At 45.5% G+C, this 23,472-nt stretch overlaps 1 protein-coding gene across 1 annotated transcript in view; it reads right to left on the bottom strand.

Annotated features, from left to right (window-relative positions):
* Positions 1 to 16,490: 16,490 nt before the first annotated feature.
* LOC100432889 (histone-lysine N-methyltransferase 2C-like) overlaps positions 16,491 to 23,472 on the bottom strand; it is a 105,007-nt gene continuing 98,025 nt past the window's right edge. The window contains 4 exon segments of the mRNA XM_063725810.1: positions 16,491 to 18,494; positions 20,350 to 20,458; positions 20,742 to 20,815; positions 21,231 to 21,347. Of these exon segments, the coding sequence (XP_063581880.1) occupies positions 18,402 to 18,494; positions 20,350 to 20,458; positions 20,742 to 20,815; positions 21,231 to 21,347 (393 nt within the window). The 3' untranslated portion in view covers positions 16,491 to 18,401.

The raw sequence follows: 23,472 nt of genomic DNA, 5'->3' as shown, positions 1-23,472 counted from the left end.
AAAGCGGGGCTGAGGGTGGAAAAGCTATTCTGTTTTCTCCTTATTCCTGCCAGGAGAAAGTGGCACAGCTGCCTCTCACCTGGAGAACAAGTAATAGCCTCTCCTGGAGCAGGGCCCAGCCTCGCCCTCCTCCTCAAAGCTGTGCCTCCACTGCCCCATTCGTCCTGGCCCAGTGGGGAAGCACAGTCTCCACCCCAGGAGTGTCCTAGGGCCACTGAAACAAAGGACCACACACTGTGGGGCTTAAAACAATGGAAATGTATTCCCTCACACTTCCAGAGGCTGCAAGTGTGGTATCAAGGTGCCAGGAAGGCCGTGCTCCCTCTGAAGTCTCCAGGGGAGAACCTGTTCCACATCCCTCTCCTTGCTTCTGGTGTCACCAGCAACCACCCTTCCTTGACCTGCAGACACATCCCTCCAAACTCACTCCACCATCACATGATGTCCTTCCGCATCTGTGCCCTTCACATGGCATTCTCCTCTTACATGGACATCAGCCATACTGGATTAAGGGCCCATCCTACTCCAGTGTGACCTCATCTTAACTTACATCTTAATTATATCTGCAAAACCCCTATAAGGTCACACTTACAGGTACTGAAGATTAGGACTTGAGCATTTCTTTGGGAGGACACAATTGAAACCACAACCCCGAGCCAGCTGCCATCAGAGCAACATGTGGCTCTAGATCATCAGGGACAGGATGGATGTAAGCTGGAGAGAGCACTGGTATGGACGCCTTCCCCCAGGACTCTGGATTGTGCTCTAGGAAGGAGACCCGGAACAGGTCCTAATCATCTACTGACATGGCTCCTCGGAGCTTGGGCATGACAATGGCCTAGAGTAAATGAAGTGGAAATTCTAGAAGGTGCGGTAATGAGGAAGGGATCAGGAAGCTCTTGAGGGAGGGAACTTGTCTTGGTCGGCTCAGGCTGCCATAACAACATATCCATACACTGGGCAGCTTAAACACCAGAAATTCATGGCAGCGCTGGAGGCTGACATGAGGGCGCTAGCATGCCCAGGTCCTGGTGAGGACACTCTTCCACCCTCACATGACAGGGAGTTCTGGTGTCTCTTCCTCTTCCTGTAAGGGCACCAATTCCATCGTGAGTGCCCCACCCTAATAACCTCACCATCTAAGCCTAACTACCTTCCCTAATGGCCCCATCACCAAATACCATCACACTTGAAGTCAGGCCTTCAACATATGAATTTGGGGAGGGGGAGGTACAATTCAGCCCATAGCAGAATCCTAGAATAAATTTGCTACATGAGACAAGAGGACCTAAAGGACCAGAGGATCCTCCCTGCAATAGGTGCCTCACCTTATTAAGGTGAGGGAGGCTCATGTGTCTCAGGGTGATTTGTCTGTAGCTGGAGTTGACGATAAGAGCTGCTGTCACAAAACTGACCTCCCTGGTGCCAAGAGAAATGATGGGATTCCAAATTCAAGAGCTGTCTAGGATGTGATGTATTGGTAGCCCATCTTGATAGGACCCAATGCTGTTCTTGGTTCACTTTTACACTTCTAGGACCTTTGTTAAAAATGAATCATTGGCCGGGCATGGTGGCTCATGCCTGTAATCTCAACACTTTGGGAGGCCAAGGTAAGCAGATCACAAGGTCAGGAGTTCGAGTGAAACTCGTCTCTACTAAAAATACAAAAATTAGCTTGATATGGTGGCACATGCCTGTAATCCCAGCTACTCAGGAGGCTGAGGCAGGAGAATTGCTTGAACCCGGGAGGTGGAAGTTGCGGTGAGCTGAGACGGTGCCACAGCACTCTAGCCTGGGTGACAAAGCAAGACTCTGTCTCAGGAAAAAAAAAAAAAAGAATCATTTGGCTGGGCACAGTGGCTCACTCCTGTAATCCCAGCAGTTTGGGAGGATGAGGTGGGCAGATTGCATGAGCCCAGGAGTTCCAGACCAGCCTGGGCAACATGGTGAAACTCAGTCCTACAAAAAAAAAAAAAAAAAAAAAATTAGCCAGGCATGGTGGCGTGAACCTGTAGTCCCAGCTACTCAAGAGGCTGAAGTGGGAGGATCACCTGAGCCCTGGGATGTCAACGATAAAGTGAGCCATGATTGTGCCACTCCACTCCTGTCTCAACAAAGAAATGAATCAGTTGATCTGACATTGTCAAGAATAGTAACAGTGGCTCACATGTCACCACCTAGTTATCATCCTGCATTGAGAAGAGTCATGGTGAAATTGACACATTTTTTCCTTGCTTAGTGAAGTAGAAAATAAGGGTGTGTCTTACAATCAATGGATCTTAGATTCAATGAAATACTGGAAATGTATTAACAACTATTATTTAAGGCAGGAAATGGTAAAGATGTGTTGTTAAAATTTGCATTATCAGATCAATGACATTAAAATTGAGAATGGCATCACTTATGAAAACATTTTTATTATTCATTCATTCCACAAACATAGGGGCTTTCCATGTGCAGGGCACAGTGCTGGACACTGAGGCCTCTGCCCTCCGGTGCCCATCCAGGGCTTGGTCCTCCAAGCCCACCTGGACTCTGCCTTTCTTTGGGACGTTGTCCTGGACTTCAGTCCATCCAGTACTTCTTTTCAGAACGTCAGAATGGAAGCACAGGTGAAAATCACTATATTTCACCACTGATCATGGGAACCTAGAGTGGAATATCATTACTGCATCACAGATAAGATCACAGACAGGGTAAGAAGGGGGAGAGAGGAAATTTACAATTCCTCATAAATAGTTCCTTATTTACAGAGGTTGCAAGTGATTATGTAAATCACAGAGCTTCCAATTAAAACCAACTCAAGCTACAAACGTGAAAGTCCAGGGCAGTGCCAGAGCCACCTCACTTGCCTGAGTGCTGCTCTCCAGGGCTTGCTACCATCTGCTTGTGTGCCCCTTAAAGCGAGGGCAATGGTAGAGACAGCACCGGTGTCTAGTCCTAGGAAGCACACATGCATTCGTGTCAAGCACTGGGCGCTGAGTGGGGAGGAGGAGGGGGACAGGGGTTATCTGACAGCTGAGGATCTAGGGGATCCTGGCCGAGTCTGGGTCGCAGCTGGAGCCCAGATGTGGCTGAGATCTCCAGTAGCTGAGGGGGAACTAATGTATCAAAATGGGAGGGTCCCAAACTGGCCAGCCACCATAAGGGCCTGCCTGAAAAGCCCAAGGGATTGGCCTAATCTTCAGATGGTGGCGGGGCCACCACAATCTCATGGGGGCTTCTCAGCTGCTGGCAGGCCACGTCCAGGTTTCCTACCTCCCTTCTGCTCAACCTTTAGGTGCTTCTGCAACATTTACTGCAGCCCGTGCTGCCTGCTGTTGTCTGTGTGTCCTCTGCCAGGTGCCACCATTGATGTCAGATACTCCTCCCAGCCCCACAGCTAGGAACCAGGCCTCAGTCTTCTTTGTATCCCAGTGGTTGGCACAGGTTGGATCCTCAGAAAGCCCCCTTTGCCTGCCTGTTCCAACAATGGCTTGAAGGCAAATATTACACCAACTGGACAGTGCCCTGTGAGGGCCAAGATGGCTGGTCCTGAGCACTGGGCCACAGCCAGCCCAGGCCCTTCTGGGACACATGGCCCACAAAGCTGCCTTTCCCAGGTAATGGGGAGCAAGGGGGAGGCAGAAGTCAGGGAAAGTTTCCATGAAATTTTACAACTCACCAAGGCTATTGGATTCGCATCTGAGGGACACTTGGGCTCAGCCTATTAAACAGGAGGCTGGGTCTGGCCTGGACTCTGTCCAAGGCCTCCTGCCACCACTGCCCACCCTAGGAAGCACTTTAGAATCTTCACAGTCAGCATCCAGGAAACCAACAGCTATGGCTAAGGGTGAGCACCTTGGATGTCCCTTCAAAGGTCTGAGGTGTGTTGCATGCTCTTGGATTCAGGTGATGACCCAGTAGGTTCGGTAGAGTCCTCTGCCTCTCAAGATGTGTCCCAGTTTCTTAGCTTGAGCTGTGTGACCTTAGATACTGGACATCGAAGTTGCCTGTGCAGCACCCAGGGAGAGCTGCTCAACCGGCAGTTGGATATAGAGGTCAGACTCTTGGAAGACGTAGCTCAATTAGAGAAAATACATTTGGGAATCACCTGCATATACTAAAAATTCTGAAATATAAAGTGAATTTTCCTCCCAAACCACATCTTAAGAGGAGAGATGGTCTCATATTGCAGGGGATGCACTCAGATATTTTATCTGAACCACAAAACAGTTTAAGCGCCACATCCTAAATATTTTATCTGTCATTTGACTTCAAAGGCCAGGATGGTACATATGGAAAACAAGAGCAGCAAGATGGTAGATTGAAATCCAACAGTGTCAATAATCACATTAAGTGTAATGAATGTAAATGCCACAGTTAAAAGGCAGATTAGATAAAAATGCAAGATCCAACTATATGCTGCCTATAAGAAACTCACTTTATGAATACATTAAAAATAGAAGCATGGGAAGATATATGAAAGACATCTGAATAGATAGACAAAGTAGATTTCAGCACAGAGAATATTACTACAGATGATATAGAGGGTCATTTCATGAATAAAAGATTCAACTTATCAAGAAGAAATAATCCCAGTTTATCAGTTTTTGTGGCCTTTATTTTGAAGTTCTGTTACAACTGCAAGAAATACACCCATCCACAATTGTAGTAAGAGATTTCAACACACCTCTCAATAATTGATAGAACAAGTAGACAGAAAAACAACCATCTTGGCCTAATTGACACTACCCAGCAACACAATACTTGGAACATTTACCAAGATAGATCATATTCTGGGATATTGAGCGAGGTGTGATATACGTATAGAAATTCAAGTCATGCAAAGTAGAATAGAAATCAATAACAGACACTTGGAAAAATCTCCAAATATTATAAAAAACTAGCACACTTCCCAATACCTTATGGGTCAGAGAAAAAAATCAAAAGGCTATTTTGAACTGACCAAAAATGAAAATACAACAGTGTGTGGCATGCAGCTAAAGCAGTACTTGGAAGTTTTATAGCATTAAGCACCTATATTAGAAAAGGATACAAGTCTCAATGACTTTAGCTTCCATCTTAACAGAAAAAGAGCAAGTTAGACAAAGAGGCAGAAATGAAATATTAAATACCAGAACAGAAATGAATGAAACAAAACTGAGAAAATAAAGCTAAAAGCTGATTTGAGAGATCAATAAAATTGATAAACCTCTAGCCAAAAAAAAAAAAAAAAAAAAAAACACCCTGAAATTACCAACATCAGGAATAAGTTGCAAGCGCACTAGAGTCTACAGATACTAAAAAGCATGGTGAACAGCAGGAGCTCTGATTCACTGCTGGTGGGAGTGCAAAGTGGTACAGCCACTCTGGCAAGTTTCTTCCTAAACATACTCTTAACCTATGATCCAGCAGTTGTGCTCCTTGGTGTTTACCCAAAGGAGCTGAAAACCACACGAAGCCTGCACATGGATTTTACAGCAGCTTTATTCATGACTGTCAAAACCTGGAAGCAAGATATCCTTCAGTACGGGAATGTTTTATAGCAGCTTTATTCATGATTGCTGAAACCTGGAAGCAAGCAAGATGTCCTTTAGTACACGAATGTTTTATAGCGGCTTTATTCAGGACTGCTGAAACCCAGAAGCAAGATGTCCTTAATACAGGAATGTTTTATAGCAGCTTTATTTAGGACTGCCGAAACCCGGAAGCAAGATGTCCTTTAGTGCATGCATGGATGAACTATAGGATGAACTATACTACATTCAGATGATGGAACATTCAGTGCTGAGAAGAATTAAGCCATGAGCCTTGAAAAGTCATGGAGGGATGTTAAGAATATATTACTCAGTGAAAGAAGCCAATCTGAAAAGCTACATATTGTACGATTCCAATTATATGGCATTCTGGAAAAGGCAAAGACAAAAAGATCACTGCTTGCTAGGGGTTATGGGAGAGTGTGATGGTTGATTTTATGTCAACCTGACTGAGCTAAAGAACGCCCAGGTAGCTGTAAGACATGATTTCTGCGAGTGTCTGTGAGGGTGGTTCCAGAAGAGAATAGTGTTTGAATCAGCAGACTCAGTAAAGAAGATCCTCTCTCACGAATGTGGGTGGGCACCACTCAATCCATTGGGAGCCCAAATAGAACAAAAAGGTGAAGGAAGGGTGACTTGTTCTCTCCTTGGAGCTAGATGTCAGCGTTCTGGCTCTCAGGCCTTTGGACTCAGACCAGGACCTGCATCATTGGCTCCCCTGGGCCTCAGGCCTTCAGCCTTGGGCTGGAACAACACCACTGCCTTTCCTGGGCTTCCAGCTTGCAGGCAGTAAATCATAGAGCGTCTCAGTCCCTCATAATCTCTTTCTGTATTTCTATACGTCCTATTTGTTCTGCTTTTCTGGAGAACCCAGCTAACACAGGGAGGGAGGGATGAGCAGGTAGAGCACAGAGGATTTTTATATCCTACATAAATACAGAAAAATTTCCTTACAAAAATTAGCAAATCAAATCCAGCAACATATAAAAAGGATGATACGTTATGAACAATTTGGTTTTTGCCCAGGAATGCAAAGATGGTTTAACATTAGAGGTTTGATTAAGATAATTTACAGTGTTAGTAATACAGGGGGAAAGTCATATGCAACCTTGCAGGAAAAAAATGTAGAAAAAAAACTGACAGAATTCAACACCCACTTATGATAACAACTCAGCAAACCAGGAATAGAAAGAAAATTCCTCAACTTCATAAAGTGCATCTATGGAGATACTATAGCTAGCCTCATACAAAGTGAAAGATGATTGGCAACAAGGCAAAGATAACCTGTTCTTACCTCTCCTAGCCAGCACAATACAGCAAGAAAGGCATGTACATTAGGAAGGAAGAAGTAAAAGTGTATTTATTTGCAGACTATGATCAAGTAATGCAGAAAATCACAGGGTGTCTTCAAAACTACTACTAGACATAGTAAGGAATTTATCAGGACCACAAAAAAATCAATATAAAAATGAATTCTTCTTCATATTGGCAACAAACAGCTCAAAACTGAAGTTCATGGTATTGTGATTGCAGTTTACAATAGCATCCAAAATATAAGAATTTAGGGTACATATGACAAAATATGTGTAAGAGTTGTATGATGAAAAGTAGAAAACATTGCTGAGAAAAATTAAGATTAAATAGAGAATTATACTGCATTCCTGATTGGAAGGCTCACTGTTAATAAGATGTTAATTCTCCACAATTTGATCTATGGATTTAATGCTACTTTTAATCAAAATCCCAGTATGCTTTTTGTGGAAACTGATAATTTAATTTTAAAATTGATATGGAAACGCATAGGACTAAGAGTGGCCAAAATAATTTGAAAGAAATAAAGTTGGAGGATTTACACTAATTCAAGACTTACTATGCTGCGGACTTATGGATAATGAATTGATTGGTGGAAGAGAAACAGATCCACACATATATGGCCAATTGATTTGCAGCAAAGGAGCCAATACAATGCAGTGGGGAGGGGAAAATTATTATAACACATGGTGCTGCAAGAATCTGATATCCCTGTGGACAGAAATTACCTGTGACACCCCTGCCACCACCTTATACCGCAAATAAACATTATTTTAAGATCTAAACATAAAAACTAAAATTGTAAAGCTTTCAGAAGAAAATGTAGGAGAATATCTTCATGACTTTAGGGTAGGCAAAGATTCCTTAAGCACTCATTAAAGAGCCAGCCATTGGCCAGGCCTGGTGGCTCATGCCTGCAATCCCAGCACTTTGGGAGGCCAAGGCAGGAGGATCGCTTGAAGCCAGAAGTTTCCAGACCAGCCTGGTCAACATAGTGAGAACCCGTCTCTATTTGAAAAAGATGAAGGCCAGGCACAGGTCGCTCATGCCTGTAATCCCAACACTTTGGGAGGCCAGTGTGGGAGGATTGCTTGAGCTCAGGAGTTAGAGACCAGCCTGGGCAACATAGTGAGATCCTGTCTTTAATAAAACTTTTTTTTTTTTAAAGAACTAGCCATAAAATATTAACAAATTGAACTTCAGAATTAAACTTCTGTTTATCAAGACACCATTGAGAAAATGAAAAAAGCCACAACTGTATTCAAGGGTTTGTGTTTAAAATTCAATACTAAACAGACAATTCAATTTTCAAAATGGACAAAATATTTGGATATGTCACCAAAGTATAAATAGCTCAGTATGTGAAAAGGTGTTCAGTCTCATGGTCATCAAAGAAATGCAAATTAAAACGACATTCAGATGCCACTTTACATCCATTAAAATGGCTGAAATAAAACAGACCAACATGGGGGTTTCTCAGGAAATTGCAGGAAAGGTTGCAGCACAGCTTTCAGATTTTGCCTAGTCAACATCCACATAAAATTAGAGCAACTAGAGAGGCAAACCCAAAACCCATGGATGGTATTTTCAAAGTAGGTAGGTGGCAAGGTAGCTGCAAATTCTCTAAAGCAGGTAGGAGGAGCTGGATGCCCGCAACCTGTGTGGCAGAAAGCCAGGCGAGCTCCAGGCAGATGGTGTGTTGAGGAGCAGAGGACATGGAAAGGCAACGGTGGCCGCAGGAAACTGGGGAGTCAGAGCAGCAAACACCGTGGGGTTGTCTGCCTCTCCAGCATTCGGCAGTGGCAGGGGTCCCTGGGGGAGGGAGGGCTTAGGGGATGAAGCCTTCTAGTTCCTTTGAACTAATGAAACTGCCAGGGCATGGAGTCAAAATTGAGCAAGACAGGGATAATAGAGAAACAGTAGTAAGTGAATAATAATAAAGAAAAAGGACACAGCTTGGAGAAGTAGAGGGAAGTGAAGCCAGGCATTGGCAGAAGGAGTGACCATAGCTTTAGCAGTGCAGGAAAACAGAAGAGGGAGCTCTGCGAGGCTGGGAAAGCCGTCTGAGCCAGGCTCCCCCGTGTGGGAAAGCCGTCTGGGCCACGCTCCCCCACGTGGGAAAGCCATCTGGGCCAGGCTGCCCTGTGTGGGAAAGCCGTCTGGGCCACGCTCCCCCGTGTGGGAAAGCCGTCTGGGCCACGCACCCCCACGTGGGAAAGCCGTCTGGGCCACGCTGCCCCGTGTGGGAAAGCCGTCTGGGCCACGCTCCTCCATGTTCAGAAACTCAGTTCCCACCAGATGAGCAACAGAAGATGATCAAGGCCAAGCCCCATACAAAGCATAAGAAGAAAAAGAGAGCTAAATGGCATTTGTATAATGAAAGCACTCCAGAAGGATGTGCTCACAGAACCGACCCAAACTGTAACATACTGATTCAAAAATGAGCTTAAGGTATGAGGAGAGTGACATGAGAGGACTAAATACAGCAAATCTGAAAACTCAGAATGTGGTGGCAGAACTCAAGAAGTGTGAGAAATTAAGAATAGATAAGGAGGAACACGGGGGCAAAGACACAATAAGGCCTTTAAAGAAGTAGAATTTGACAAGAAGGAAACATTTTAAACAAAAAACACAAGTTCTGCTTCTGGCCAAGAAGGAGTAACAGGATCTGGGCTTGTCCTCCTGGAGTAAAAAACTAGAGACTAGAAAGAAAAACATGCAGAACCTCTTCAGCCAGTGGTTCCCAGGGACTGGAGGGACAGTAATGCCCCCAGAAATGGTGAGCCCGAGACTCTCCCCACCTAGGACAGTTTCCTGACTTTGGCATAGGGAGGGGAACTTAAAAAAAGGCCCATCATCCTGCAGGTCGAGATGGACGCCAGAGTCCAGAGAGGCTAAGGTGGCTGGAATTTGCAACGGAGGATGAAGAGGAAGGAGCTAAACAGAGAGAAGGGCCAGAACCTGCACAGGGGCGCCTGGAGTCTGGCTGTGTTGCAGTCTGCCGGTGGAAACTTACTCCTGAGGCTGGGAGGCTCTAAACTGAACAGCTCCCAAAGATCAGGTGGAGCTGGAAATCATTGAAGCTGCCACCAGCCAAGTAACAGGCCCCACTGAGTATTCGGGGCGCCCAGGGTATTCCCCGAAGGGCCATGCCTTAGGAGTGGGGCTGGACTCGGCCAAGGGTAAAGACGCTGTCAGACTCATCAGAAAAGTGCTTCAAGAACAGGCTTCAAAAGGTAGAAACCAGCTGGGCACGGTGCCTCACGCCTGGAATCCCAGCACTTTGGGAGGCGGAGGCAGGCAGATCACCTCAAGAACAGCCTGGCCAACATGGGGAAAACCAGTCTCTACTAAAAATAAAAAAAATTAGCCGGGCGTGGTAGCACATGCCTGTACTCCCAGCTACCTGGGAGGGTGAGGTGGGAGAATCGCTTGAACCAGGAGGAGGAGGTTGCAGTGAGCCGAGATCACGCCACTAAACTCCAGCCTGGGTGACAGAGTGAGACTCCGTCTGAAAAATATATATAACCATCACCGGGAGAAAAAGGTGATTTAAACAGGCCTAGAGAGTTCAATCGGGAGTGGGGAGCGGATCCCAGAGAGCCCTGGGCAGCCCACAGCCGCCATGGTCTAGTTGCCATCACACCCTGGGAGAAGCCCAGGCACCGTCACCCCCGCCGGCGGGGACAAGAAGGCCATCACAGTGAAGGTTTGGGGAACAAACGGTTCAGGGTAAGGAACAGATACGGTTTCATCAACAGGAATGTCATCAAGGAAGATGTTTGTTCACCAGACTGCCGTGAAGGAGAACCCTGAGGAGGACCCTGGTGGCGGAGGAGCTGGGGAGGCCGCGGAGTCTGATGTTGAAGGAGAAAAGGGTGAGGCGCCAGCAAATGTTCCAGGGCCTGGTGGGGCCCAGGTCAAGGCAGTAAACCTGCGACCACGTAACCACTACAGACGTGGGTCCTCCCCGCAATCACCAGCAGAATCACCAGAATCCTCAGTGGGGAACAGAAGGAGGGATGAGACAGCACTGCCGCAGGCCAGGCCCCACCACGCCGGCCCCACCGCAGAGTCCCACTTTCCTCCATGGAGGCCGCAGTTCTCCAGCCTCCGGGGCGGCCGGGAGCAGCGATGCAGGGGTGACAGATGCAGGGGTGACAGTGCAGGGAGCGGGGAGACCAGCGAGGCAGCGAGTGTACCGGGGACGCAGACCACGATTCCGCAGGGCCCACCTCACCCAAGACAGCCTGGAGAGGACAGCGATGAAGAGGATAAAGACAATCCAGGAGATGAGACCCAAGGTCACCAGCCACCTCAGCACCGGGCCGCCGCAACTTCAATTACCGACGCGGTCGCCCAGAAAACCCTAAACCACAACATGGCAAAGACACAGAAGCAGCTGATCCACCAGCTGAGAATTCCTCGCTCCAGGCTGAGCAAATGCCGGCTGCTACCTCTACCATCACCCGGTTTAGTCATCAAACAAGAACTAGGAAATTGCAGCGATAAGAAATGAACAAAAATTGGAGCTGAAGACCGTAAGTGCCTGCTTTTTGTCCGTTGACCAGGTAACTAGAACTATCTGCATTATCTGTGGGGCATGGGGTTTCTAATTATTTTTACCTAAAGACGTCTCTTTTTTGTAATAACCAAGTGTTTTTTTAAAAAGCCTGGTTTTTCTCAATATGCCTTTAAAGATTTTAAAATTATTTCATCTGCTCATGTCGAGATTTTTAAGAACTTCATTTTTAATTTGTCGTAAAAGTTTACAACTTGATTTTTTAAAAAAAGTAACAAACTGCAAGCACCTGTTAATAAAAGTCTTAAATAAAAACAAACAGGCCTAGCAATGAAAGGATGGAATTAGCACACACTGGTGTCAAAAACGGCTTTGACAAATATGCTCAATGTGCTAAAAAAAAAAAAAATTTAGGAAAACTTGAAGATAATGAGGATTGAAACTGTCAAATCAGAATTGGTCAAGGTCACGAAAAATAAGGCAAATCTGAGAAATACCAGATTACCAGTGTCCCGGAAGAGGCTAAGAGGACGTGAGGACCAAGCGCCACGTGGTGCCTGAGCCGCCTCCTGGAACAGAAAAAGGACATCATTGGAAAACCCGGTGAAACCTAAGTAGCCTGCAGGTTAGTTAACAGCAACGGACCAATGTTCATTTCTTAGTTTTGACAAATGCGCCACAGTTAACATCAGGGGAACGGGATGAGGAGTGTATGGGAAATCTCTGTATTATTTCTGCCACTTTCCTAAAAGTAATCCCAAAGTGCTCCCAAATACTATATTATTAATATGAATATAAAGTAATTCACTTTAGAGATCTGAAAATGTTCTCCATAAAATTGACAAGAAAAAATTGTAAACTCCCTAAACATCTTTCAGTTTCCTTTTTGTCCTCCTTCCCCATTTTTTCTTTATAAATATCGATGTTTTAATCAAAAAACATTATTTTTTACATATTATATTAACTTACGCTGTCAAGAGTATGTGTTTCCAAAAATCCTTCCTTCCTGTCTGAGTCGGGGTCCGCTGGGAAATGAGAAGGCGCGCATCTCTGGCATCTTGAACAGCTGTGAGGGAAGGGACTGTGAAGGTGTTAGCAGCCTCAGGGGCGCGGCCACCTCTGAGCCCAAAGGGTGAGAAGCAGCGTCCGGAGCCGTAGGCCTAGACACAGGCAGCCGCTCCACCACCAGACAGCGGGAGCAGAAACACCCAGGTCCCTTGTCCTGCCTCCCGGCCTCCCCCCGCAGCTCCCACTGGCTGAAATGAAGCAGGAGCCAGGAGACCAGAAGGGTCAGCCCTCTGGACCCGGCAGAGCAGGCGGGATTGCGGGGAGGGAGGTGACCACCTGGCACTCTGCGTTCTGCCCGCCCTCCCTCCCTTTTGTGCTGGAGAAATAGTTGCAAGCTAAAGTTCCCACCTTCAGGTGAAAGGAAAGCTTAGAAATGAAAGTGAGAAATGCTCTGATAGACTCACGCGCCAAGAAAACACAGAACGGGGCTGCGCACTCCCACAGCGGGCAAGAGGGCGGGAGAACTTCCTGGAGCAGGCCAGGCGGCCTTGGGATGGACAAGGTCCCGGCGGAACGCACAGCAGTTAGGAAGCATCGAGGCACACGCATGCATTTCGTCAGGGAATAGCAGGTCGTTCTGTTCTGAAAGCGAAGCGTCTTCCTGGCTGGGGTTGCTGGGATGAAGCCCTGAGCCGGGCAGGCTGCAGAGCGTGAGGATGGCGCGGGGCTCTGGTGTGGGGGCCTGGAAGCGGGTAGCTGCCATTCCGAGCGAGGAGATATTGGTGGAATGGTTCTGGGGAAGAGAAAAAGGATGAAGTCTCTGCAGTGGAGCTTCTGCAGGCCGAGTGGGCAGGCTGCAGGGTCATGCCAGGGGTCTAGAGCTCAGAAGGGAGGCGTCTGGAACGCTGTTCCCACCATGTTGGCTTAAGTTGTAGGTTTGGATGAAGTCAGCGTGGCGAGAGCAGAGGATGAGAAGAGTTGAGAAAAGTGTGGGGGGTGCTAGTATTTAAAAGGTACACACAAAGTTGAGGCTGTGGGGTTGGCAGCAGTGGGAATAGCAGGGCTGGAGTGAGGGAGGGGTGGTGGAAGGAGGAGGGGTCACCTATGAGTGGGGCCTCCGCTGAGAAGTTATACACCTCGTGTGCTCCGCCTGCATCAACTTGTTCTTCAGGAAGCGAAGTTTCGTAAGGTTCCCATCAAGGAAGAGGGAATACTTTTAACGTTTCTGCGCTTAGGATAAAAACTAGGTTAAAAGAATTTCTGGGACCCAGGAGTAGTGTCTTCAAAAACAAGAACCCTTGCAGGAACAGAGCATCAGAAACTGCACAGGGAGCCACGAGCAGGCCTGCTCTAGGCAACGAGGGCGCTGGCCCCGGGACGGATGCTGGAGCATCCTCAGGACAGACAAAGTGGATGGAGAGTCTGTAGTACCAGCTGGGACATGTCACAGGCAAAACACTGGCACCAGAGACAGGGTCCCAATGAGATCTCGGCCCCTGAAGGGCTCGATGGACCCACCATGGGTTCTGAGGACACAGGAGCAAGCAAGGCCAGGGTGCAAGATTCCCAGAGACCGGGGGTAAGGCTGTGGCTGACCGGGGATGAGCAGACAGCTGACCCTCCTAGCAAGTAGAACATGGCTTCCATTTTAGAAGATCCTGAATACTTGAAGGAGCCTCCAGGAACTACACATAAAGCTGTGCTGTCAACGGCATGGCAGGAAGAAAACGAGACTTCAGAGTGGCACTGGGCACTGAGCTGGAGCACAGAGCACATTGTGCAAACGGGCACCGTCCGTCTACTCACCTCCCCAGGAGAAGAACCTTGCTTTGCTGATATTTACCCAATTTCTTTAGATATTTGGGAAGGGATTCTTGAACTCTGCCAGAAGGTGATGGGAACAGGAGTCCTCCCAGGCATACCTGGAAACCTGATGGAAGTGCGGAGGCCGCCTTATCTAGGAACACATTTAAGTCTAGTAAGCACAGTTAAAAACATCATTATTCTGCCTCTTGTAACCTTGTCTCTCTCGTTACATAGTCGTAACTGAAATATTTAAATTTTTAATGTTTTAAATGTAGCACTTCTCATTTCAAAGCTGCTGCCAGTGTATGTGACAATGGGCCCCAGGGAACAGGCCACCAGGGGCTTTACTGCATTGCTGTGAAGCTGAGAGAGTGCTGGTGACTCTGCTGTTGAGACTCCTTTCCTATTACAATAGGGCAGGATGGCCCTAGGCTCAGGGCCAAAGAATAAAGTCAGACTCTGTGCCTTTTTTCTTTCCATGGCGTTCACAGCAAACAACCCATTCTTTGGAATTTGTCTACATTGTTCCTGGGCATTTGAAGTGGGACAGTTGTAGTGTCTGTGTCCGAGCCTAATAAAAAATGCACTAGTATCATAGAAGCCATGAATTACTGCATAGCTATGGTTTCCTGGAAGAGTTGGCTTCCATTATTATTCTTTTAATTGAGACAAGAACTTGCTCTGTCACCCAGGTTGGAGTGCAGTGGTACAATCTCAGCTCGTTGCAGCCTTGACTTCCCAGGCTCAAGTGATCCTCCCGCCTCAGCCTCCCAAGTAGCTGGGACTATAGGTGCACACAACCTCACCTGGCTAATGTTTTGATTTTTTGTAGAGATGGGTCTCACTATGTTGCCCAGGCTGGTCTTGAACTCCTGGCCTCAAGTGATGCTCCTGCCTTGGCCTCCTGAAGGCTATTTTTCAGATTACTATTAAATACATACCTTAATGATGAAAAAAGAATGGGGTAGAAACCTTAGAGGGAAAAGATTAAAGCAGCAATGTAGGAAGAAAGCCAGGAAAGGGTTCTACTCCACAAGCAGGGGCTGGAGAGAATTTCAGAGACAGTGGCTGCCACCGCCACCAGGGACAGGAAACCCTAATGGCCAGATGATCATCTACTGCATCGGACACCACATCAGACTAAGTGTGTTTCTGCTTGGTGACTAGGACAGAGGGCAGTGCAGCCTCCAAATGACATGGGGCCAAAGGAGGAGGATAGGAGAAGCTGAGGAGAGACTGAGACAAGGTGGTTTTGAAATGGGAAATGGCTGAGCCATCTACATGAAAAACACCTCAACTGCTGCCAGCTCCCTCCATGTCACGACCATCCGCCTAGCCCAGGGCACCCCTCGCTCCTCCTGGGACTCCTACGGAGCCCACTCAGCCTCAGCGTACACACGCTGGTGCCCACAGGCGGGCCCGCCTCTTCTGGGCAGCATGTCACCTCTGTGCACAGTGGGAACTCAGCACCGTCCGGCAGCAGCTTCCTGCTGACCCAGGCGAGCTAAACCTGCGCCACTCACCTTTGCTTTTCTCTCATCTCACCTCCTGCCACTCTGTCCCAGCCACACCTGCCTTTCAGTTACTGGCAGCATCAGCCTCTTTCAGATCTCAAGGCTCCTGTATGAGTTGTCCCCTCTGCCAGGCAAGCCTCTGCCACGCTCCCAGCTCCTCTTCATCCTTCAGGTCTTGCTTAAATGTTGCCTCCTTAGGAATGCCCCCACGGGACTCCCAGCCCACCTCCCATCTAAAAAAGTCACCTGTTTTTGTCCGTGCCCCTCACTAGAAGGCAAGCTCCACGATGGACCAGGAACGCTGGCTGTTTTAGTGTTAGCGAAGTCCCAGTTAAAAATCTGTCCTAGAAACTAAAGGGGATTCTGAGCAGTTTTTTTCTTAACCCCTTTATATTTAATATGTTAAATAATTCAATATGATAGAAAGTCTACCACATAGAGTAAGTCTGAAAAGTTGCCTCAAAAGAAAAAAAAAAAAAAAACACAGCAACATAACCAAGACTAAATTTACCAATTAAACAAAAGCAGGCTTTGAACAAGGCACCAAGGATATTCTAAATTTGGTAAACACCCTAAAAAGATACAGAAGTTCCCTTCTTTATTCAGTTGAAGGGAAGCAAAAAGTATCATAACTAGAATGAATTATGAATTTACATCTAAACTTATTTGAAAATCTAAGAAAACCAAGTTGATTACATCAACACTCTAATTGTGAAAGATATATCAGATGGTCAGTGAACTTCAGACAATCATCAATTTAAGAGCTCAAATTTGAATATGAGGAGTTAACAGAGAAGCTCTAGGCAGCTCTTATAGATGTAAAATATTTTATTTGTAAATGGTGATCTTCTAAATCTGTGTCCACAAATTCCAAAACCCATAACACTCTGTATACTTCAAAAAATTCAATTTTTGCCAACATTAGATACTATTATACAGAACAGAAAACAACAAAAACCCGGTAGGACAAATACTGGTAGGATGTCAGGATATTGTACAAGAGAAGAAAAATATTCAGGAAACAAATTTCATACAGCTATTTATCAAGAGAAAAATATATACAATTGATTTATTCTGTAAGATAAAAATACATCATGCCATATACAAGTTCAGAACTGCATCACTGAATATACCAACAGTTTACAGTCCACTTGAATTGTGCACACAAAACTTCATTTTATACTTAGCCTGTGAAGTGTCAGTACCAGAATTTTAAGTACAAAATAAAAAGCTAACCTGGTTCAAAATGCTGATTAAGTTTCTACAAGCAAACACAAAAACAGTGTTTTTTTTATTAAAGAAATGTAAACAAACAGTTCATACAAACACATTTTAAAATTACATCTTCCAAAAACCCTACTGCCAGAGTCCTGCAGCTGTAAGCATAATCACATCTCCTTTTTTTTAACTTTTTCAAATTTTTGTGTTAAATAGAAGGCTAAAGGGTTAGATTTAAGTTTCTGCTACATGATCCTATTATGCTTACATGATTCTCTGTCGCTGAAACAAAGTTCTAATCAAAACTACTTTTGCTGAAGAAAAAATTCAGCCTCCATTTGGGTGTATTTTTAAGCAGTTATTCACAGTTATCACAAATTGTAAGCACAAAAAAACCTGACTGAAGAAGTGGGGATGCAACAATATAATATGAAAAAATTAGTTTAAATGACCAAAACAGCTATAAAAGTTGTAGTTGTAGCATACACCCCGCTCTGTCAGAAGTAAGGTGTATAAAACCATTAAGTACTAATAGACTGCAGTTTCCAAAAAACCCCAAACACTCTAGGTTGAAATTTTGGTTATTACATAATTATAATGGCATATTTTATAACACAAAATTATATTGTAACATCCCTATGAACATTTTATAAGCGCCCGAGCTGCTGCAGAGCCTGGTAGCATTTGGTCAATAACTATTTTTATACTGTATTTTTTCTCAAAATATTTACATATCTGTACAAAGTAACAGGGTTTGTTAGTTCTGCAGGTAACAGCAGCAGCTTGGCTTTCTTCTAACTTTATTTAAAAATAGCTTCATTCACTTATTCAATAATAAATACAAAAGTTTCTCTTATTTTACAGAAATCAAAAACTACAATAAACTGACTCATGGAATCAAGTATTTAAATGTATTTAGTGCAAGTTATTATCCCTTAGCTCTATCCCTAAGGAAGTCATTTCAGTACATTCCTTGTTCAGTGGTGTCTACTTTATTTAAAGACATTTTGAAGTTAGAGGGCCTGCCCCTTTTTAATAAGGCCGTGGCCAGCACTCTCTGTCCCCTTCGCTGGTGATTTCAGTCTTACATTCATAGGAAGGCCCCTGCCCGGGGCAGGGCAGCCATCGGCTCTTTGCCCCAGTAAAAGTTTCTCCTTAGTGAGACTAAAAAACCAAAACAACAAAACCCACCCACAAGGGGAAAAAAAAAAAAAACAGAAAACAAACAAAAAAAGAAAGAAAAGGAAAAGAAAAAAAAGCAAAAGTGCTGGACCATTCTGTAATTCCGTTTAACCTTGGCCACTTCAGGAACGCTGCTTCTGTCAGCTTCCTCCTGGCGCTTCTTTAACCTAAAGGACTGAGGAAATCAGAACTCCCAGAAGCTTTTTCAAAAAGTCATAAAACAGAAAACAAAAATATCTTTCTGTCTGCAAAATTCCAATGGTGTGTTGAATCGCCTCTTCCTAGGGACAAGCCGCCCGCTGAGCTAGCAAGGAATGCATTTCAGTTCATCCACTTCCAGCAGTTCACAGCTCCACAGTGACACGGAATCTTGTGCTGGTCATCTTCAAAGTCAAACTTATAGTCATAGCAGAGCTGCCCACGGCAAAGACACAGGGTAAGAAAGGACAGCAAGGAAGGCAATGGTGTTTCTGCCTCCATCTCCCTTGCATTTTAAAACCAGCAAACAAAACAGACGTAAATTAAGGAAGACCTGATTTCTTGAGGTTCCATGGGACCCTGGGGGAACCCTGAAAAGAGGCACTGTGCTTGCACAGAGGAAATGAGGGAGGCAGTATTTTTAAACAGCCAGATCTGAGAACGGGGAGCCTGACCGGAGAAAGCTGTATTTCTGTGACTTCTCATAATGCTGTCCCTGCAAGTGGATGGAGGGGACTGGAAGGGCAACTGCTTTCCTACCCCTCTCCCTAAAACCCAGAAGCCTTTCACCTCCCCTGATTTACCGAACGGGGCATGCAAGTCTGGGTGAGATGAACTGCCAGCTAACACTGTTTTCCCTCTTTCATTTTTCCTCACTCAAGACTGAAAGGATGTCTTTCTATTTAGAGGTCACCAAATTAACATCTCAGACCAATCAAGGTAGGTGGGAGTCTGCGTGAGTCCCACGGTACAAGCCTCACTGCGTGGCCCCTGCAACCCCCACCACCCCAGAGAGACCCGATGCTGCAAAATGAAGGGGAGGCCCAGTAATTTCTAGGTCTCTTCTGATTGAAATGATTCTAGACACTAGCTGGAAAGACCTTCTACACAGAAAGGAAGGAAACCAGTGTTTATTGAGCAGCTGTTCTTGGCAATGATTCCACTGCTTTCTTTCAGGTATCTGCTGAGTCCTTACAAGAGCCTGGTAAGGAAGTCATTTTCTCCGTCTTGCAGAAGATAAAATAGGGGCTCAGATTAAACTATTTAGGAAGGAGGCAGGTGGCCCTGGGCTGAGTCTCTTCTGACCACCATGGTATCCACTGGTTACTGGCACCATGCCAGGGCTCCCACACACTGTCTTATTTACACGTTACTTTGAGATGTATAATGGGCCTTGGGTCTAGTCGGATCCTTATTCTTGACTAAGAAAGGAGATTCCACAAAGACCCAAAATACAGACAGAATCCCACGAATGCCATGGCTATGTTCATGAAGAGAGAGGAGCACCAACAAAGCCAAGTCACTCAGGTGCCTCACTCCCCAAATGCGGGACGTTTCCTACAGAAACCAAGCCTGCTGCTCAGTGACAGCTTTCCAGGAAATGCCAATTCCAGAACCAAGGTACCTGAATCACAGTGGGAAAGACCAAGTTGGGAAGCAAATGCAGCAATTAAGGCCAAAAATAATCCCAACGGGTGAGACGCTGGACCAGAGTCACCTCTGAGAGCACGGAGACAAATAGCAAGCTTGGCACTCGGCATTTTGAAGACAACAACCCACACCTGAACTGCTGGAGAATGTGACGATGTGGGCACTTGGTTAAGCATGCACTGATCGTCAGCGTGAGCACACAATCCTCAGCAGCACGGCTGCCCAGATTTGCCGCCCATAGCCCAACAGTGCCATCCCAGGAGCCACGGCCCCGTTGGAGATGGACGGGAATGCTCTTCAGAGGGGACACTGCCAAACTGTGTCCAGGTTAAGGGGATAAAGAATGATCCTATGGCACATAGAAATGATACCACCTGGGTGCCATGGGGATGCTGAACCCGTGGCACAGAAGGGAAGGGAGAGGTGACAGCAAATGCTCACAGAGCTGCCATGTGGAGGAAGGTGAACTGGAATGCCTGAAGGGTGAGATATTGCAGGGTGGGAATATCTGGCCTACTATAGACAGAGTTTTTATCACAACAAAGAATTGGGAAACAAGTGAGTAAGTGACCTGTGGGAGGAGGGAACTATTCACCCAGGATCTGAACAACATGGCAGATGCAATCTCTCACACTCTTACCTCTTCTCCTTTCTGGATTCTCCGATTGGAGCTGATGATAATTTTGTGTCCTCTCTCAAAAGTCACCACTTCAGCCACACAATTAGGTGCACACGAATGGTTGATATACCTGCAAGCCACCATGTCAGAAAACTATATTGTAAAACAGCTAGAAGCAGCTTTAAAAACTTCCCATTTATTGAGAAAGCAGTTTTTGCTAATTAAATTTCTATTTGCCCATTGTTAGAAGCACAGATATAAAATTTAAATAAAAATTCTCAAAACTCATTTGCTCTGAATGTTTAGTCACTGCCAGGCTGCAGTGAGAGCCTTTCCCTTGGCTTCAGTGTTCTCTCCACCAGCACTGGCCCCATGAGCAAAAGCACTCCCCATCAGGTTCCTCACTGTCTCACCTTGCAGGCCCTCCTGTGAGCGTGGCATCAATCACGTGGTCGTTATCCATGCGGAACATGTACACACCACGGTTCTGAGGGAAAAGTCAGTCAGTAAGTCATCAATGTTGACTTGAAACTCCCCTCTGTGTTCCTATCCACACCAGGAGGACTCAGTCAAAACTGAACGGAACGGCACCCTCATCACCCTTACTGTGGATATTCTGTTAGGCACAGATGACATTTACATGGCACGAATGGAAAGCATGGAATCAGTAGGTTGTGTGTGAAGCCAGGCTCATTAATTTATAGTTGTCTATCAAAGTAAACCATAACACCAATTGAAAGAGATAAAACTGATAAAAATATAATAATATACAGATATGGCTTTTGTTTAAAGCTGAATGCAGCATGACAGATTTCATTCTGCCTTTCAGGGTGTCTGGTTGGCATGGAGAAAGGGAGAGGATGATGGTGCTGTTTATACAATTGCGGGGACCAGACACCTACCTGAGACTCATAAAGTTTCTCTTTTCTGTTTGCTACTTCATTTCGAATGATAGTCCTGATATACTCAATGACCATGGTGTGCTTCTCAATGTCTCTAGCAGCATACAGGCCCAGCCCCTAAAAAAAAAAAAAAAAAAAAAAAAAAGTGTTTACATACTTCCAATTGATGTGACAACAAGTCTTTTTTCTGTTTTTCATACAAAGGTTTCACCCTTGGGTCTTATTAGAAGCCGTATTTAAGTTTCACTTGAACTCAAATCATTTTTGAATATGCTGTTTTCTGAAATTTAAAAAATTGGACATTTTTACTAATTAAAACTATGCCATCACTAGCTTATTCCTACGTCTTTTTTAGCACTAAATTCTTAGGGTCTATGTATAAAGTAGTACTGTGGCTTGGCTGTCTTATATATTAGGCTATCTAACCTTCCAGATGAGATAGCTGAGTTCCCACCAACTAAATAAGCTTATTGACTTGTGGTGTTTATTTTACCCCAATACTATTTCAAAAAAGACATAATAAATTTAATAACACAGAAATCGGGCTAACTATAACCAATCGCTGATACTGTAAACAGGGTTCGGACTTGGCTCTGAGTTTCTCAGGAGCCAGGGCAAAGAGCAGACGCAGGAAACGTCACTCTGCTGTAAATATCAGGAATGTTGGAAACAAATGAAGCTCTTGGGGAAGGTAAATTTTTCACTAATACAAAATTCTGAGGCTGGGAAAGAAGTTTGAACTGGCCGAAATGGAAGCAGCTCTCACTGCGCAGCTTGTACTCCCGTGCTGGTGGCCTGCTAGGTGCGCTATTTTAGGTTGGTAGCACAACTTGTAGAGAAACATACTCAAAAAATATGGGTCTTTCCCATAAATAGTTGTATTTTCTTGTCCCAATTTTGGGTTTTTGCCCTTAATTCCGACTAGAAGGCAACTGAATGCAAAAGTACTAGACTAGATGTACCAGACTAGATGCAACTGAATCAGAAGTACTAGACTAGAATGCAATTCGAGAATTGAACTGAATTCTAGAATGCAGAAATCAACTGCATTCTAGTCGGAATTACTAGGACCACCATGTGCTGCCCCAGCTGCGTCCTCATGAAGCACATCCGGGAGCACACGGTGGGAAGCGCCATGTAAGAGACTTTAGTATGTGAACTGATTTATCCTCTGAACAAGCATCTTTGATTATCTGTTCTACTCCAGATACAACTCACAAGTGAATGAACCAGAACACACAAAAAGTATGTATGGAGATCAATATAGTGTGGTTTAAGAATAAACAAGATCAGTGGAAATGAAGAGATTCCAAATGGGCCAGGCGTGGTGGCTCACGCCTATAATCCCAGCACTTTGGGAAGCCAAGGCAGGCGGATCCCTTGAGGTCAGGAGTTCAAGACCAGCCTGGCCAACATGGTGAAACCCTGTCTCTACTAAAAATACAACAATTAGCTGGGCGTGATGGTGTGTGCCTGTAATCCCAGCTACTAGGGAGGCTGAGCCAAGAGAATTGCTTGAGCCCCAGAGGCAGAGGTTGCAGTGAGCTGAGATCATGCCACTGCACTCCAGCCTGGGCAACAGGCGAGACTCCAGAGGCTGAGGCATGAGAATCGCTTTAATCTGGGAGGCAGAGGTTGCAGTGAGCCGAGATGGCACCACTGCACTCCAGTCTGGCTGACAGAGCGAGACTCCATCTCAGAAAAGAGAAATAGATCCCTGCATGTATGAAAATCTAACGTATAGTAGTAACTGGTATTAAAATTCAGTTTATAGTCAAGATTTCATGGGGTTAAAAGAAGAAAAAGGCCAGGTGTGGTGGCTCACACCTGTAATACCAGCACTTTGGGAGGCAGAGGTGGGCGGGTCACAAGGTCAGGAGTTTGAGGACCAGCCTGGCCAATATGGTGAAACACCATCTCTACTTAAAAAAAAAAAAAAAATTAGCCGGGCATGGTAGTGCACACCTATAGTCCCAGTTACTTGGGAGGCTGAGGCAGAAGAATCGCTTGAACCTGGGAGGCAGAGGTTGCAGTGAGCCGAGATCGTGCCACTGCACTCCAGCCTGGGTGACAGAGGAAGACTCCGTCTCAAAAACAAAAAAAAAATTCATGCCAGCCACGGGGGCTCATGCCTCTAATCCCAGCACTTTGGGAGGCCGAGGCAGGTGAATTGCTTGAGTTCAGGAGTTCAAGACCAGCCTGGACAACATGGCAAAACCTCATCTCTAAAAAAATGTTTTTA

Source organism: Pongo abelii, chromosome 6, assembly GCF_028885655.2.
Source record: "Pongo abelii isolate AG06213 chromosome 6, NHGRI_mPonAbe1-v2.0_pri, whole genome shotgun sequence".
NCBI lineage: Eukaryota > Metazoa > Chordata > Mammalia > Primates > Hominidae > Pongo > Pongo abelii.
The sequence above is the reverse complement of the archived record's forward strand: the minus strand, read 5'-3'. Positions and strand labels throughout refer to the sequence as shown.